The 15192-nt window shown below is 36.9% G+C and overlaps 1 protein-coding gene across 5 annotated transcripts in view; it reads left to right on the forward strand.

Annotated features, from left to right (window-relative positions):
* Positions 1-15192, forward strand: part of LOC105196108 (nephrin) — a 301908-nt gene that overhangs the window by 282842 nt on the left and 3874 nt on the right. For 4 of the 5 annotated variants that reach the window (XM_026131964.2, XM_026131965.2, XM_026131963.2 and 1 more), the window contains 3 exons: positions 2986-3336; positions 8976-9239; positions 13881-14120. In XM_026131964.2, coding sequence (XP_025987749.1) covers positions 2986-3336; positions 8976-9239; positions 13881-14120 — 855 coding nt within the window. The remainder of the gene's footprint in view (positions 1-2985; positions 3337-8975; positions 9240-13880; positions 14121-15192) is intronic. The other variant, XM_039459216.1, reaches the window with a different exon arrangement.

The raw sequence follows: 15192 nt of genomic DNA on the forward strand, positions 1-15192 counted from the left end.
GAAAATATTAATTTTTATTTAAAAATATTTAAAATTATGACACATTGCCATTGATGTCAGGCGTGTTAGCGACAATCACATTTGCGATACTCATTATAAAATCTATACAGTTTTGAAACTCAAAAATACAATAGATTCTTAAACTAGATAGATAAATCTAATCAATATCATTGCCGATTTTAAAAATTCGCATTTGTCGCAAAATGGTTCTTATCTGAATATAAGAGTACGAATTTTGCCTAAAAATTGATTGTTTTCTTGGCTATATAACAAAACTAAAATCTAAAAACAAAAATCCCTATAATAAGACTGCATATTTTTATGCTGAATAAATAGAAAAAAATCCGAGGCCGTTTTATCTATTCGTTTTCGAGATATTTTGACTACCCATTTCATTTGAGGAACACTATTTCGAAAAATACACGTTTTACTCTTGTTCTACTGAAAGAGTAACCGGGTACCTATTTTATTTGAATATTTTGAAAATTGAAAAAATCTCTCAAAACTGACCGGAACACCTAAACCTAATAGTATATGTATATACGTATATAAGCATAAATATACATACCTATATATGTACGTATATTAAGAATTCCATCCAATATAGGGTAGATCGAGGTGAATTGGATAAATTTTTCTTTAGGCAAAAAAGAAACAATAAAAAACCAATTTTGTTGGTAAGTTTTACTATAAATTCTTGATCCTTATCTTTAGCTTGAATTTCATATAATAAAAGAATACATAAACGTTGTATTTCACAATAATAAAAATCAAGAAAAGGAAATTGTTTGATTTGCCTCAACATTGGGGGTGATGCGGATCACTAGTTTAAAAGAAATAAAAAAAATGAATAAACTTTCTTTGAAAGAGACTATTAAGCTATTTTGTTACAAACTCACAAAATTGAGATTGTGATTTTATTTGAAATACGAAATTTCTTCGCGCACTCATAATCTCAATGCTTTGTATTTTCTACTGACAGTAAATCACATGAAATACAGAATTGTTGTCTATTTTTACTGCAGGGGAAGCGCAGATATAACTAGCATCATAAAACAAATTGTATGAAATAAAAAAAACTAATGATAAAAGTCTCAAAACTTCTAATGATCCGATTTGCCCTGTGATTCGAATTATTTCGGTCTACCCTATATAGGGGTATCCAGGTACCATTCGATAGACATAAGTTGTTTGGATCTTCGGTAAAATAAGGGTTAAAGCCAAGAGGTACTCACCCACCGATCGTAACACCTATCTCTATAACTTTTTTATTTTTGCGCATCCCGACTTGCCATTTTAGGAAAATATTTTGAAGATATATTATAAGAAAATATGAAGATTGAAAAGTCGATTTTTTTATCCACCTAGGTGTATGTAATCTCTTAAGGAAAAAGGGAGCAGTTGCTTTCAAATCAAAAACCTCTGCACTGGCTGTGTTTGCTAATCAGAAAAATTTATTTGCTATTTTATCTTTAAAATTCATTCGGTAATTTACATCTGATAATTAATTTTAGATTGATTGAAGATTACTTAATTGAAGCAAAAATATATACTAAATTTTTAAGTGCCTAATTGCTTTTGATCAGTATGTACGATAGTCGCTCTACTACTTCAACATAATTCCTTCTCTTTCTACGTGCACTATGATAGTTTCGATCCTACGCTCCGTGCTGTACCGCATGCCGATGGGAAAGATTTAGGGACAAAAATTGCAGGAAATAAAGTTTAAAATACGCGGTGAAACACGCGGTCGATAGCGATTTGGTGTTCGCCTCCCTGCGGCTCTTACCTCGCGGCTGACCACGAGCGGCCGCCGCTACTTCGCCGACGTCGTCGATATTTCACGGAATATCCGCGCTGTCGCGTAAATCCCCGCGCTCCGATTTTGCAGTATCGGAAAGTATAAATAAAACGGCCGGTTTTACGTCGGCGGAGGGGCTCCCGCGGGGGACAGTTATCGATCCCTCATCCGCGAACCGATCTCCTCGTAGCCGCGTGTGTATAATATATAACGTTCATGCAAAGAAATCGCGTGGAGTCGGATCTCTTGTCCGACGCATGTTTCACTGCCGGCTGCGCTCGATGACGTCGGAATATTTTTCGGAAATTTAGCGCGCGTGCGCTAAAACATATACACGCAAACACACATCCGTACGTAGTTTCGTGGCGGCAAATGTTGCCGCAAGTCGTAACTTCTTACCGGCTCACCTGGCGCGCGTCGATTTAAAAGCCCGGCGAAAAAGCTGGAAATTTGAAATATGCCGTGCGCCATTTATCTTACCGATACGCGCATATATAGCACGGCAGTTTTCGTTCCCCGAAAACGTAATGGAGATACATACGTCGGTTCAGTAAACCGGCACATTTTAGCATACATTTCACACACAAGGTATAATTATTAATTAAATCGTCTAATAAATTGTGGACCCACTTGCACTGTGCGCTAACTTACCTCGCATGTATTTTGGTTAACCGAACACGCGTAGCTCGTATTACGCCAAATTCAATATATTACAAACGTTCGCTATCCTTGTATATATAATAAATGTTTAGCTACATGTGTAATTATTAATATCCATATATTAATGATGTTCTGTTGCCGAAATAGTTGGAAAATGTTTTCCGTTAAGAAAAGTCTTTCTAATTTTCCAGATATTGAAATTAACATCTTCGTACATTAAAATAATGTTAACGAAACAAAAAGATTTTAAAATCTGATACAAAAGTCGATGACGTATTTTACAATATTATGTTTTTAATCTTTATACCACCATACGTCCATTATCTTTCTGAAAACAATGATGGCACGCTTTTAGCAGCACTTTACTTTCAATTCCGTATTTATACTATACTTATCGCGTTATACATTCTGTTTTGCACTTTTTCATCCTTGTCATTTATTACGTGTACTTCGATCATATTGTTCTCACGGGCTGCTCCCCGGAATACGTAGTAAGGTGCCAAAATCCATATGTTATGCCGCAGTCGCGCCCGTTTGCAAGTACGTGCTGAACTCGGCCGGAGGTTGGAGGCACCAGAACGCCACCCCGCCGCCGTTCAACGTGCCCGAGGAGGTGCACGGTGCCCTCAAGCACGAGACCATAAGTTTAGTTTGCGAGGTCGAGGCCAGTCCCACCAATGTGACCTTCCACTGGACCTTCAACAGCAGCGGCGACCTCAGCGAGGTTCCGTCCACCAACTACACGAACGAGGGTACAATCAGCAGGCTTAATTACACTCCGGTAACCGATACGGATTACGGGGTCCTGGGCTGCTGGGCCAGCAACTCCATCGGCCACTCCAAGCAACCCTGCCTCTATCAGGTCATTGCCGCAGGTTCGTGCGACTTTAGCCCCTTATCTTCCTTTCTTTTTTGTCTTAATTGTTAATCATGAAGAAACGATCACAGTCTTTAGACAATCCCTGATAAAACGTGGGACGCATTTAATTTCCAGCACAATTAACTGATTGACTTGCAAATCACGGAACGTAACATTTTATATATATTTTTTTCAAAACGTTTTGATAAATATTCTGTTAATAATAATTTGATTACAAGGGATGATACTAAATAGTATACGCTGTCGGTCAATATAAAATTGTATTTATTTTTGTTTTACGTTAAACTGGATTATTATGTCAGAACTGATTCGTTTCAATCTACATCTGTTTGTACAACTCAAAATACTGTTAAACAGAGAGAGAGAAAGAGAGAAATGTGTAAAAAAAATAACGAAGCAGATTTATAGAATCCATAAACTATCAGCTACCGGCGCACAACAAATATTCAACTTGTAACAATGCGGGGCTTCGGCGCTTGCTGGAAAATTGTTTATTGATTCAAATACCTTCTAGCGATGATTATACAATTGTATGTCTTAAAAATATTGTCCTTTTGACAAACAATTCTACTAAACACAAAAGTGCAGAATTTATATGTAAAAGATTGAAAAGCTTGCTTATTCTGAAAACGTTCAAGTTCCTTATATTCGTCACGTTTTTACAATTATATAATATAAAATAAGTGAAATGGCATAAACTTTTCATTCGTCGGTTTAAAACCGTTTATTTTTTCGCAAAGAGTGATAATTTGTAATTATTGTTCACGTTCATGTGAAAATGCCAATCATTTATTTTTCATATTTCCGTGTGTCGCGAAAGAGCTGTTTGAAGCTACTGCAGCATGTTTAACGTATTTAACTATTTATAAAACGGCTGAGCGAACTCCCGGGAGCGCGACATTATCTATTCGAGATACGTGTTTCACCTGATTGCTATTTATTATCAATTGTTATATCGTTCCGTATTCATCGTACGCGTTATTATTATGCGTACAAATGTTAATACATAATTAGCGGGGACGTAACTATTATTGCATCCGAGTAATTTAACAGTTTATAGCGCCATAATTAAAAGCATCTTTTAATTAATTTTGCAATTAAGTAACATAATACCCACAGAGCCGCATTATAAGCCGACCACAATAACTTATGTATCAAGCGGGGATAATATTTGCAAATTAGTCTTTCCAGCTTTTCGAAATTGAATTGAACGTTACACCAATAGCGCACGCGTTTTGCAAACATACAGATTGCCCGAAGTTTATCAATTATTCCTAAACGCAAACTTTTTAACTAACTCGAAGTCAACTCTTTCCCGTAGAAAATCTTCTCCCGAGCGTCACATTTTTCTTAACACAAGAACTTTTTATGAGACATGGATTAATACACAACTTTAACTAACGGATTAAAAAGCCTGCGATGCCAAATACATACGCCTTTTTATAATAGTTGCACCTCGATTCGCGCGTAGACCGCAGGAGACCGGGATACAGGGAACGGTTACGGGAATTAAGAAGAGCAGAGGAAGGAGGAAAGAAAAAGAGAAAGAGAGGGTGAGAAAAATACGACGTTGCGCAACGAGAGACGCCACGCTGAAATTCGCTCGCGTCGCGTCGGTCGCGCGTTTTTTTTGCGGGAATTTAATGAAAACCGTAATTGAATATGTTCATTACGAGGTATAACGCCTGTCGCGCCGCCGACCGTCGGTGCTGGTTCCTGGATCCTCGCGCGCACTGGGAAAGTCCTGTCCGTACCGTGGCCCGTGTGGTTCCCTCGCGTTTTCAACGTCGCCGCGTCGTCGGACGGACAACCAGATCGATTTAGTCCACGGGATGCGCGGTATCGCGGCCCGGGAGCGCGTCGCGGACTATACTTTCTCCGCTTCGATCCGAGCTCGCTCGCGGTAATTGGACGCGTAATATATTTCACGCGTCGCGTTGGCCCGATGTGCTTCTTACATAATTATCGGACGGCAGTTTTCTCGCGCGCAGCATCTCGCGTCGATGCCGGTTGATAATTTCGCAATATACGGTCCGAGTAAATATTATACTAGGGCATTCAATATCTTGCGTAAACGAGCATTGGCCGTGCTGTAAACATTAATTAATTATATATAAAATTTTCCGGAAGGGTTTTCAGCTTTGAGTTAAATAATCTATTGGAAATGGTAAAATTATCAGTGAAATTTACTTTCGATTATTCTCTTCTTTTCACAAAATTTACATGTTATACATGGATAATCATGTTTTCCGTTTTTAATTCATGATATGGGATTGAATTAATCTATTCTCACGGAAGGCAATTATTAGTTGAATAACAGTATCAACGGAAACGGAGAATCGCGTTGAAATTACTTTCTATCGCTTCACGGACTTTATCAATATCGGAGAAGCGATAACTCGCGAATGTCTCTCATTAAATGCAAGTGGCAACGTAGTTTTCAGTGACGCGAGTGTTCGAGGGGAACGATAAACGCGGTAGACGGTAAACGCGAGTGCCGTTATTTCTCGATACATCTTCTCTCGTAAGCCAGTTTCGAAAAGATCGTAAACATGGAACATCAGAAGGATGCCAAGACACCGCGATGCAACGTGTAATCTCTGCGTAAGGCGGCCGCAAAGGAGCGGAGTGATAAGGTCGCTGGGTCGACCTCGATTCGTCGCGAGTGCTCTTGGCTGCAGCGGCCATAAATTTATTGTAAATGCGAGACGTCCCAAAACCGTCGTCGCTCCTTATACTTTCTATTCTTAAGACGGAAGAATTTCGAACGGGCCAAAGAATTCGCAGACGTAAACAACGATGATGGGTTTTCTAAATATCAACTGAACATAAATTCTAATTTAATGATGTAATATCGCGGCTGCTACATTGTGCTAGACAATTGCCAAAATGCGAAGTTTCGATATATTTTTCGGGCTTTTAATAAAGTCGCGCTTGAATCTCATGAGTGCACTTAATTGAATTAGTTGCACAAAGTGCTCCAGTTATTTCATTTATTCCATTGTTTTTTTTTAACAAGAAATAGCAAAAGCTCAGCTGAGAGAACGTGATACAATATAAATAATCAAACGTTTTTAATCAATTAAGCTTTAAATTAAATAGATAAAATTATATTTTTTTAAGAGAATATTATTTTTACGGAATTTAATTTAGATTATAATAATAGAGGGAGTTATGGTGTGTTGAAAATTAAATATACTCAGATAAAATATTATACGAAATTTTCACCATGCGAAAAATAATTGGCTGCGAATTTGTCGAAAAAATATGCCGTTGAAGAGTAATGGGTTTGAGTTACTGTGAAAGCCCGCATTAAATTTTCTCTAAATTCGACGTAATTTTGTATTTAAGGGAAACGAGAGATAATTATGAATTATCGTCTTTTTCCCTCGAGAACGAAGCGGCGACCTCGAGTTATACGCGATATGAGCACGGATAATAAAGCAGATGACGAAAAACAAACGCTTTAACCGGCGCTTTAATCCGCAGCCGCCGTCTGTGAGCAGCGTCGGTGCTATTTAGCCCCTCTTCGGACTATTTTCTTCCGTTTTGCCCTTTCCGGCGAGATTAGCGATGGCAAAAGCAATTGCGCGATGCGCGGCGAAAACAAATGTGGCAAAACGGCGGAGTGCAATAATGGGAACGCACGCGTCGACAGTGCGCATCGCAAGATGATTCTTGCTCTACACTCGCAACAGCGTAACGTCTATCGAACACGATGCTTTTGGAGAAATTCGCGAGAGAAAAATCAGTTATTTTTATAACGCTACTTGCAGTCCCAGTTTCTTTATTAAAATGGGAAAATATGGTTTTTGCTTACGTCGTATGACCCTCTTCGAAAAGATTTTTAATAACAGAACTAAAAATATTCTTATTGTAATCTCATTGAAATGATCCTCTTCGAAAAAGTTTTTAATAACAAGACTAAAAATATTCTTATTACGATCTTATTAAATTCTTGTGCAGCAAAAAATAAAAATATTTAGATGAGATCTATAATTCCTATGCTCCTTCATCAAATTAAATAATATTGATTTATTGCCTTGAGACAAGAGTAACACATATGAAATTTAACTTATATACATGTATTCTTAGATTTAGAATAAAAATTTATTTATTATTATAATACATGATGATTAACCGTTACATAGTTTGGGACACCACCATGCAAATAAACGTTCTCTCGTAAGAAAGATTCGCAAGATTAATCAACGTATCCGCGGAAAGCTCAGCAGCATTTGTCTAAAGCGAGTCCTTTTGAGACGAGATATTTTTGGTACATACAAAAATTCTTACTGTATACAATTTTATTATCTTTGAAAAATTGGAGTTTTGTGCTGGTTTGCATTTCATCTCATTGTGTCACCAAATTTTTGATTTTCGTGAAATTATTTAGCTCAACACTTTTTTTGTAAAAAGAAAAATAGAGAAAAGGGAAGAGACTGACATGAAACATATTAAAATAAACAAACGTATGCAACGAAATTATATAAAAAGTAAAAATACATATAATGAAATGTATTGAAAAAAATGAAAACGTTAAGTAAAAAATTAATTGCATTAAATGATATATTTAAGTCACAATAACAACAGGATACGTAAATGCTATTATATGATTGTTAAATTTCTGTATAATATGTTTTTGGTAGATTATTGTAGTTTTAATAAAAATCGTAAATATATATCTTTATTAATGTTTGTAAAAATACGCGAAATAACATCGATGACGTTTTCCCAGGAATTTAATTAATTTTGATTTTAAAAAAATATGATACATGCCTTTCTAATAAAAGTTAAAAAAATCGAATAAAAATGTAGAATATCTATTTGTATTTACGAGATATAGAATTGTATTTTAATGCAAAGATAGATTTTTGTAAATATTTGTTATATCTGTATATCAGAATTTAAAGAAAGAAGAGAAAATGTTAACGTTACTTGATTAATTATAATTTTTTAAAAAATAAAAGAAATGGCTCAATCAATGTAATCGCAATTCGTATTATAAGAGATAGGTTGAAAATGAGCAATAATGTAACGATGTAAATTATTATAATTAATCAGTCAGAATTAATATTTAATATTGTATTATAAAATTAATATGAGATGGACGTTTCAAGCTTACTTACCTCTTTTTCAGCATCTTAAATGATGAATGCAAGTGAGCCCGAAATGCTCATTTTGTGTTAATCTTATACTAAATATTAATTTTGATTGATTAATTATAATTTATATCCTTACATCATTGCTCATGTTTAATCTGTTTTTTATAATACGAATTATAATTCATAAAAGTTATTCAATTTATCAGCTTTTATTTTATATACTCGCATGTTATTTTGTTGAATGAATCGTTTTTCTTTCCAGCTTTTCTTTCGTATCCGCATCTTTTTGATGCATACAAAGGATTATCTATAAAATATCTATAAAAGATAGAGATACGCGGTAAAATGCTAGGACGAGAGATAAGATGAGTAGAAACCTGTTTGAAAAATGGACACGTATTTCCTTTGAAGGCGACTTTGCGATTTCTCTAATCGGAGAGATCGCAATCTCTCTCTCTCTCTCTCTCTCTCTCTCTCTCTTTCTCTCTTTCTCTCACTCTTGATCTTCAAAGCCGCATTTTCTTCGCAGGCAGACCTTACCCGTTGCAGAACTGCACGACTTACAACACGAACGGTTCCTGGGTGAGGATATCCTGTGTCGAAGGATACGACGGCGGTCTGCCGCAGAAATTTGTCGCCATGGTGGGCAAACGACGTCTGGAATCATCTCTTCCTTTCTGGGAGTTTCCGATGCTCAAGCCGGCGAAAGTCGCCCTTTACGCTGTGAACGCGAAGGGTTCGAGCGAGCCGTACAACATTGAAGTCGTCTTGAAAGGGGTAGCTAAATTCACCGGTAAGTTTTCGCTGAGTTTAATCAGAGTTATCTTCGAAGCGCTTCGCCGTAAAAGGCGTTTAGCAAGTGACGATACAATCCGAAAATAAGTGGCCACTTGTCCCAAAATGAGATCTGGCGTTTCCGATGTCCGTAAACTTGAGTTTTATTTTTCGATTACTAGCGGCCCAGAATTAAAATTAGAAAAACCACTGTATCACAAAAAGTACTTAATAGATAATTTAACGTTAAAATATAATCATTAAAACTATGTCTCGCGTAAATTTTAGCCACATTTTTTTGCACAAAGCGTTAGAATAAAACGTAAATTTTCTTTCGTATGCACAGTTTTGCATAATTTTTATACAGTTGACATGATAAAAAGGTTCATAAATTATACATAGTTAAAAAAATGTATGGAAAACAACTCTGGAGAAAATTCCGAGAAGCCCTCCTTAATCCTTTCAATCGCGATGCAAATAATTCTGAGTGCATATAATCGATATTGCGAACCCACAGTGGAGGCAAAGCTTTTTTCCTCGTTTCATCGCGCGCTCTTTATTCCGTTTTCGAACCCCCGCGGCCCCGGCGCGAGCTGACGTTCGCGTCAAATCGCAGCTTATCGATCGGCTAGCTGGCCGTTCGCCTGTTATTCGAACTTGGGCAAAAATACGATGGTGGTAAAAATAGCGCATATTGCGCGGGGAATCCGCAGTCTAGCGACTCCCGTGTATAAACTTTTGCATTGTTAAAAAAAGGTGCTCGATAAAAAAGTGTGTACTGTAGAAATTACAGTGATGAAGAGTTCCGCTTTGTTTAACTACAAAAGATTCCGGACGAACGTGGTTTAATAAAACGGTACGCTCGCAAATTCTGAAATGTTCGCGAACCCCACGTAGACCACGTTTTTCCACCGAAAGAAGAAAGTGCAAACAATGCAATTACTGCAGAGCTGATTAATGTGTCACATTCGTATACGAATTTATTATACATCCGTCCGTCCTTAAATGTACGTGCATATTAATTAATAAAATTAATTAATCCAAAAAGCTCATACGTATTAAGAAATTAAATAAAATTAAGCGTGTGATAAATACAATATTTTCATTTCTCCGGATGTACGTTATAAAACGTGTTGTACTGCGACGAGGATGTATAGAAATTGTCAGCGATAACACGTTGATAATTTACGTTCGACTCGCTTTTGTCTTGCTCCTGTTCGCGTATTTGGAGAACAAACGCATCAAGTTTCGCCCTTCAATTTAGATGACCGTGACGTTATCTCGACCGGAAACGCTGGCGGCGACATGCAAATGATCCCTGTTGAACAGTTCGCCGCGCGCGCTAGGTCAACCCTGGTCTAGCTCGTTGCCGGTTTCGCTGAAACATGCGCGGTCGACCCTCGCGTAAAATTTATGAGCGTCAAAATTTATGAGCCATTATTATGCATTCTGCTCTCCGCCACGTCCGCATCGCATCCGCTCTCCTCCATTTTCTCGACACCCGGCTGGAGGCACGATTTTCGCTAATCGAAAACGATCGTCGCTTTCGTTAATCCTCGAATGTTCCGACCGTAGAGATATGATAAGGATAAGCTCGCAAATGCAACTCTTGAATTATGTACGATCCCCTTTTGATATGCAAAATGAATTGGAAACGTCACGGGTTTTCTCCTGAAAATTTCAACGCCGCCAATCATTGGCCGCCACATTAATTTTCAATATTAAATATCGCGGTGATTAATTAAAATACGAGCTAGAGTTCTATGTTATATCATCAGAGAACTTTCCGCTTGAAGTTAACTGAGAAAAGAGATTTGAGGCAGAATTTTTTTTTTCGGAAACAAGACTTTTTCCAATTAGAAGCTACAATCTCTCTTAAATAATATTTAAATTAAGGAAATGTTGGATTTTAAAATACAAAAGCATTTATAAAATTATCTTTATTACATTTTAGTTTCGATAATATTTTAACGGTATAAACAGCAGAACGGAAGCTTCATTTCAGCATTTGCTTTGTGCTACTAGCTGCGCTATCGTCGAAACTATCAATGGGAAGTATCGCGAAATCGAGACGCAGGCCGCGCACCATGGCATCTCATTTTAACGGAAAGCAAAGGGACGCAGTCCTTCGTTACGGTTAAGGGAAAGGCGGATCGTATTCTGTCGTCGGTACAATGTCCTTTAACGTGTCCCTACGGTGCCTCGTTCGCATTCAATTACGCCTCGCAACCAATGGTGGAGAATAGATGCGCTTTGTGCTTTGTTAATTAGCATTTAACTGAAACTTGATTGTTAATTGGAAACAAATTAGCCTGCCGATTGTTTGCACCGTCGTGCCAATGTGATGCGCAACTTCGGCTGGATACCTGTTTACAAGGTGATCGAATTACGGCTCTTAGCACGGTACTCGCAATTTATATCAAGTGCTCCGGAAAAATATTCCTCTCACGGATCTCCGATCGACTTACGATCAATATTTTATTAATGGAAATGTTGAGACAGCTCTCACATTATCAACAATTAAGAGAAGTGGGCTATAAATCAATTACAGACAGCGTTGCCTTTTATCTAATATTTCGAAACAAGAAGGTATGTATTTTGAGATTTAATTATTGACGTGTCTGGCGATAAAAAATTTAAAGATTGCGAAAGAAAATTTTGATTAAAAAATGTATGACTACGCTAGGATTGGTGGTAGCTCCGATTACTCCACGTAATCCTTCGACTGCGAGCGTGTGATATCTACAATCTTCGGTTAATTTCAAGTGAACTTTAACAGAATCTTAATATAAGATTTCAGTTGCCGCGAAGTGCGCTAAATTAGGACACTTGTAAACTTTCAAACTACGTTGCAGCGAGAATTCCTGAAAATTTTCCCGTTTTTATCGCATCAGGGGTCCGATAGGATCTCATAGAGGCGTAATATCTTAGTAATTACAGAAAGTTCATCTGCCCTTGCGCAATTTTCATCCGATTACCCTAAAAATTTGCTCTGCAAACGCATTCGGTCTCTTTTACGACCGACTGCTGCCACTTGAAGATTGTTCGGATTCAAGTAGGTCGAAACATTCGCCATCAATTAGATTTTTGTCGAGCGAGCCGCTCCCGACGGGGAGGTGGCTTAAAGTCGAAGAAAAGAAGCGGTGGAGAACTTTAGGACCAAGACATACATACATGTACACACGCGCTTACACTTATCCACGTCGCGGTTTAAGCCGAATGATTAACGACGGCGCGGAAACGACTGCGAGTGTCGGGTGCGTCGTTCCCGGAGCTATTCCTAATCCGCTGCTGTAGCTCTTCTACCATCAGCCGCCGTTCCTCTCGCCTCTCGTGCGCGCCGAACGAGCGACTCACAAATCAGCCACAGCGTTAGACCACCGTAATGCAACCTGCCACGAAGTTCGGAACGATCGACTCTCGGGCGCCGCGCCTTAATTGGAAACAGATTACGTTCGTGCCGACGCGCGGGAGCCTGCCGAGGCGATGTCGGACAGGTAAATTGGAACGCTCGGTTGCGTCTGATCCGCGGCTGACCGCAGCTACTGCGCGAAATCTTAAGCGGGCGTACGCCGCACGCGAACGTAGCAATTTGTCGTGAAACGCAATAGGGAAATACGTCCTCGTCAAATAGACGGACGGATTGACAGGAGGACAGTTGAAATGAGTTATTTTAATTTAGAAACAGAAAAGAAACAGATTTGATGAAGTAACGATAGTAATAACAATTTGGCGATTGAATGACGACCAAAAGATAGTATTGGGACAAAATTTTGTAAAACATTTTATTTTTAGAATTTTCAGTATAATAGATTTCTGGGTTTTTTTTAAAGAGTGCCTAATGAGAATTAAGATTGATGTAATTAAAGAAAGAAAAAGTTATGATCAATTTTCATATTAATAGTAGTAGTAGTGATAGTAGTAGTAGTGGAAGCGAATGAGACTGTATCAGTCTCTAGATGTCACCTAGATCTAAAGAGCTCCTCTGTGACTTCTGCTAAGTTTTCCTTGCTTAATCCAAATCTTAATAGGAGCACTCAGTCTCTAGGTTTTTTTTTGGTTTAAATAGTCCTTGCTCCTTAGACCTTAATACAGGTCTAGTTTCTTTGACCTGGTAAAACCCCAAATCTTCACTCTCTAAATCTGAATCTACGAAATCTTACTGATTTGCAATGTTCAATATTTATAACTGTGATCATCAGTGACTATTCATTGTCTTTCAGTGAATCCGATTAAGAGAAAGGTAATTTTACTGATCGGAGTCAGTGTACTATCATTAATAAGCAATGCATGTATCACTGATTGATGTAGTTATAAGTATAGCTGAAATCTATTTGAGGCTTATTGATTATGAGTCGACCTGAATGTACACCTACAGAATTTATCAAGAAGTTTCAAAATACTATAAATTATTGTACATTATACTTCTGATAATAGGATGCTATCTTTATGGGGGTAAAATAGCAGTTGCGACAATGATAATAACGTGATGAATAAGTATAGTGGTATATTTTCTTTAATAATAGCGATACATCAGAAATACCGGGGTACTTAGAAATCGGCTAGATTTGCACGATCCTTATGTAGGTGAAAAGGTTGCCAATTACCATACGTTATTTACTAACGGAGAGAAATTAATAAAATAAATTTTTATTCGTAGGCGAATCGACGTCCTCGACCGACATGTCACCGATCTTGATTGGACTTGGTGGCACGGCGACCGGCTTAGGGTTAATTGTGACCGGTGTACTAATGGCACTTTGGAGAAGGCACGCGGCCACCCCGGCGAAGCCGAAGCCGCCCCAACAGCCCAGCATCGCGACTTTCGCGGGGAAGGGCGAGGAGGAAGACGGCAACCCGGATCTTATACCTACGACGGCCTTGACCAACCATCTAACTGGTAAGCTTGCTTAATGACTACTCGAATTTTTATAAAATACTGATTATGTGTTGTCATCTGTGTTGTATACTATATAATGCGTTATGTTTTAATACTTTATCAAGAATCTACTAGTTACGTGCAATTTCCATTAATAGTGAATTCTATTTGTCATCTATATTTATGACTTGTTTTCAGTTTTATTATCACTTCTGTCGCATCCGTTGCATCATACGTTTAAATTTTAGGTTGTTTTTCCGTACACTACTGTTAATCATTTTTTATTCTTTTCCTTTAGATATTTGATTTTTCTTTGCGAATCTGCTTTCTGATCATTCTCAATATCTTCTTTCTTGTAATAAGAAAATTCTTGTCTCAGAGTTATCGTTTACTGATTTATTTAATTTTCTTTATTTTATCAGTTCTACTATTTTTTTAAATATTTTTTTTATATTATTGCAGTTCGTATTGTTTAAATAATTTTTATAATTTTTATATTTATGTTTACTATATTGATTACAGCATTTGCCTATTCTATTGTTTTTAGCTGATTTATTTTCTTGCGGTTTCTTTTATTTATTATTGTTATTTTGTATTGCTCCAATTTTTGCTGTACGCTTAATTATGTTATTTTCTTTGTATATATATATAATATATAAATAACATATATATATATATATATATATATATATATATATGTTATTTTTTTTAATTGTATATTATTGCATTATTACTGTATTATTACTGCAAATTTCGCAAATACTTTAATTTTTTATTTTCTTATCTTTAATTCTATTAAACTAAAATATTAAATTCTATTATTATTATTATATGTGTATATATACCTATATATATATATATATAAAATGTGTATATATTGAACAATTTATTAAATATTTATGTACTATAGGCTTCTAGGCAGTATCATATTGATGCCTCACGAGTTGAAGTGCAACATTCTCTCTTCTATTTTTCTTTTATATATTAGCTCATATTTTGTTATTGCACTTTAATAACGATATAATTATTAACATTTATTATTAACACTTAACATGTAACATTTTGTTTTCCGGATCCATACGGTTGTTCGCCT

The sequence above is a fragment of the Solenopsis invicta genome, chromosome 16, assembly GCF_016802725.1.
Source record: "Solenopsis invicta isolate M01_SB chromosome 16, UNIL_Sinv_3.0, whole genome shotgun sequence".
Taxonomy (NCBI): Eukaryota; Metazoa; Arthropoda; class Insecta; order Hymenoptera; family Formicidae; genus Solenopsis; species Solenopsis invicta.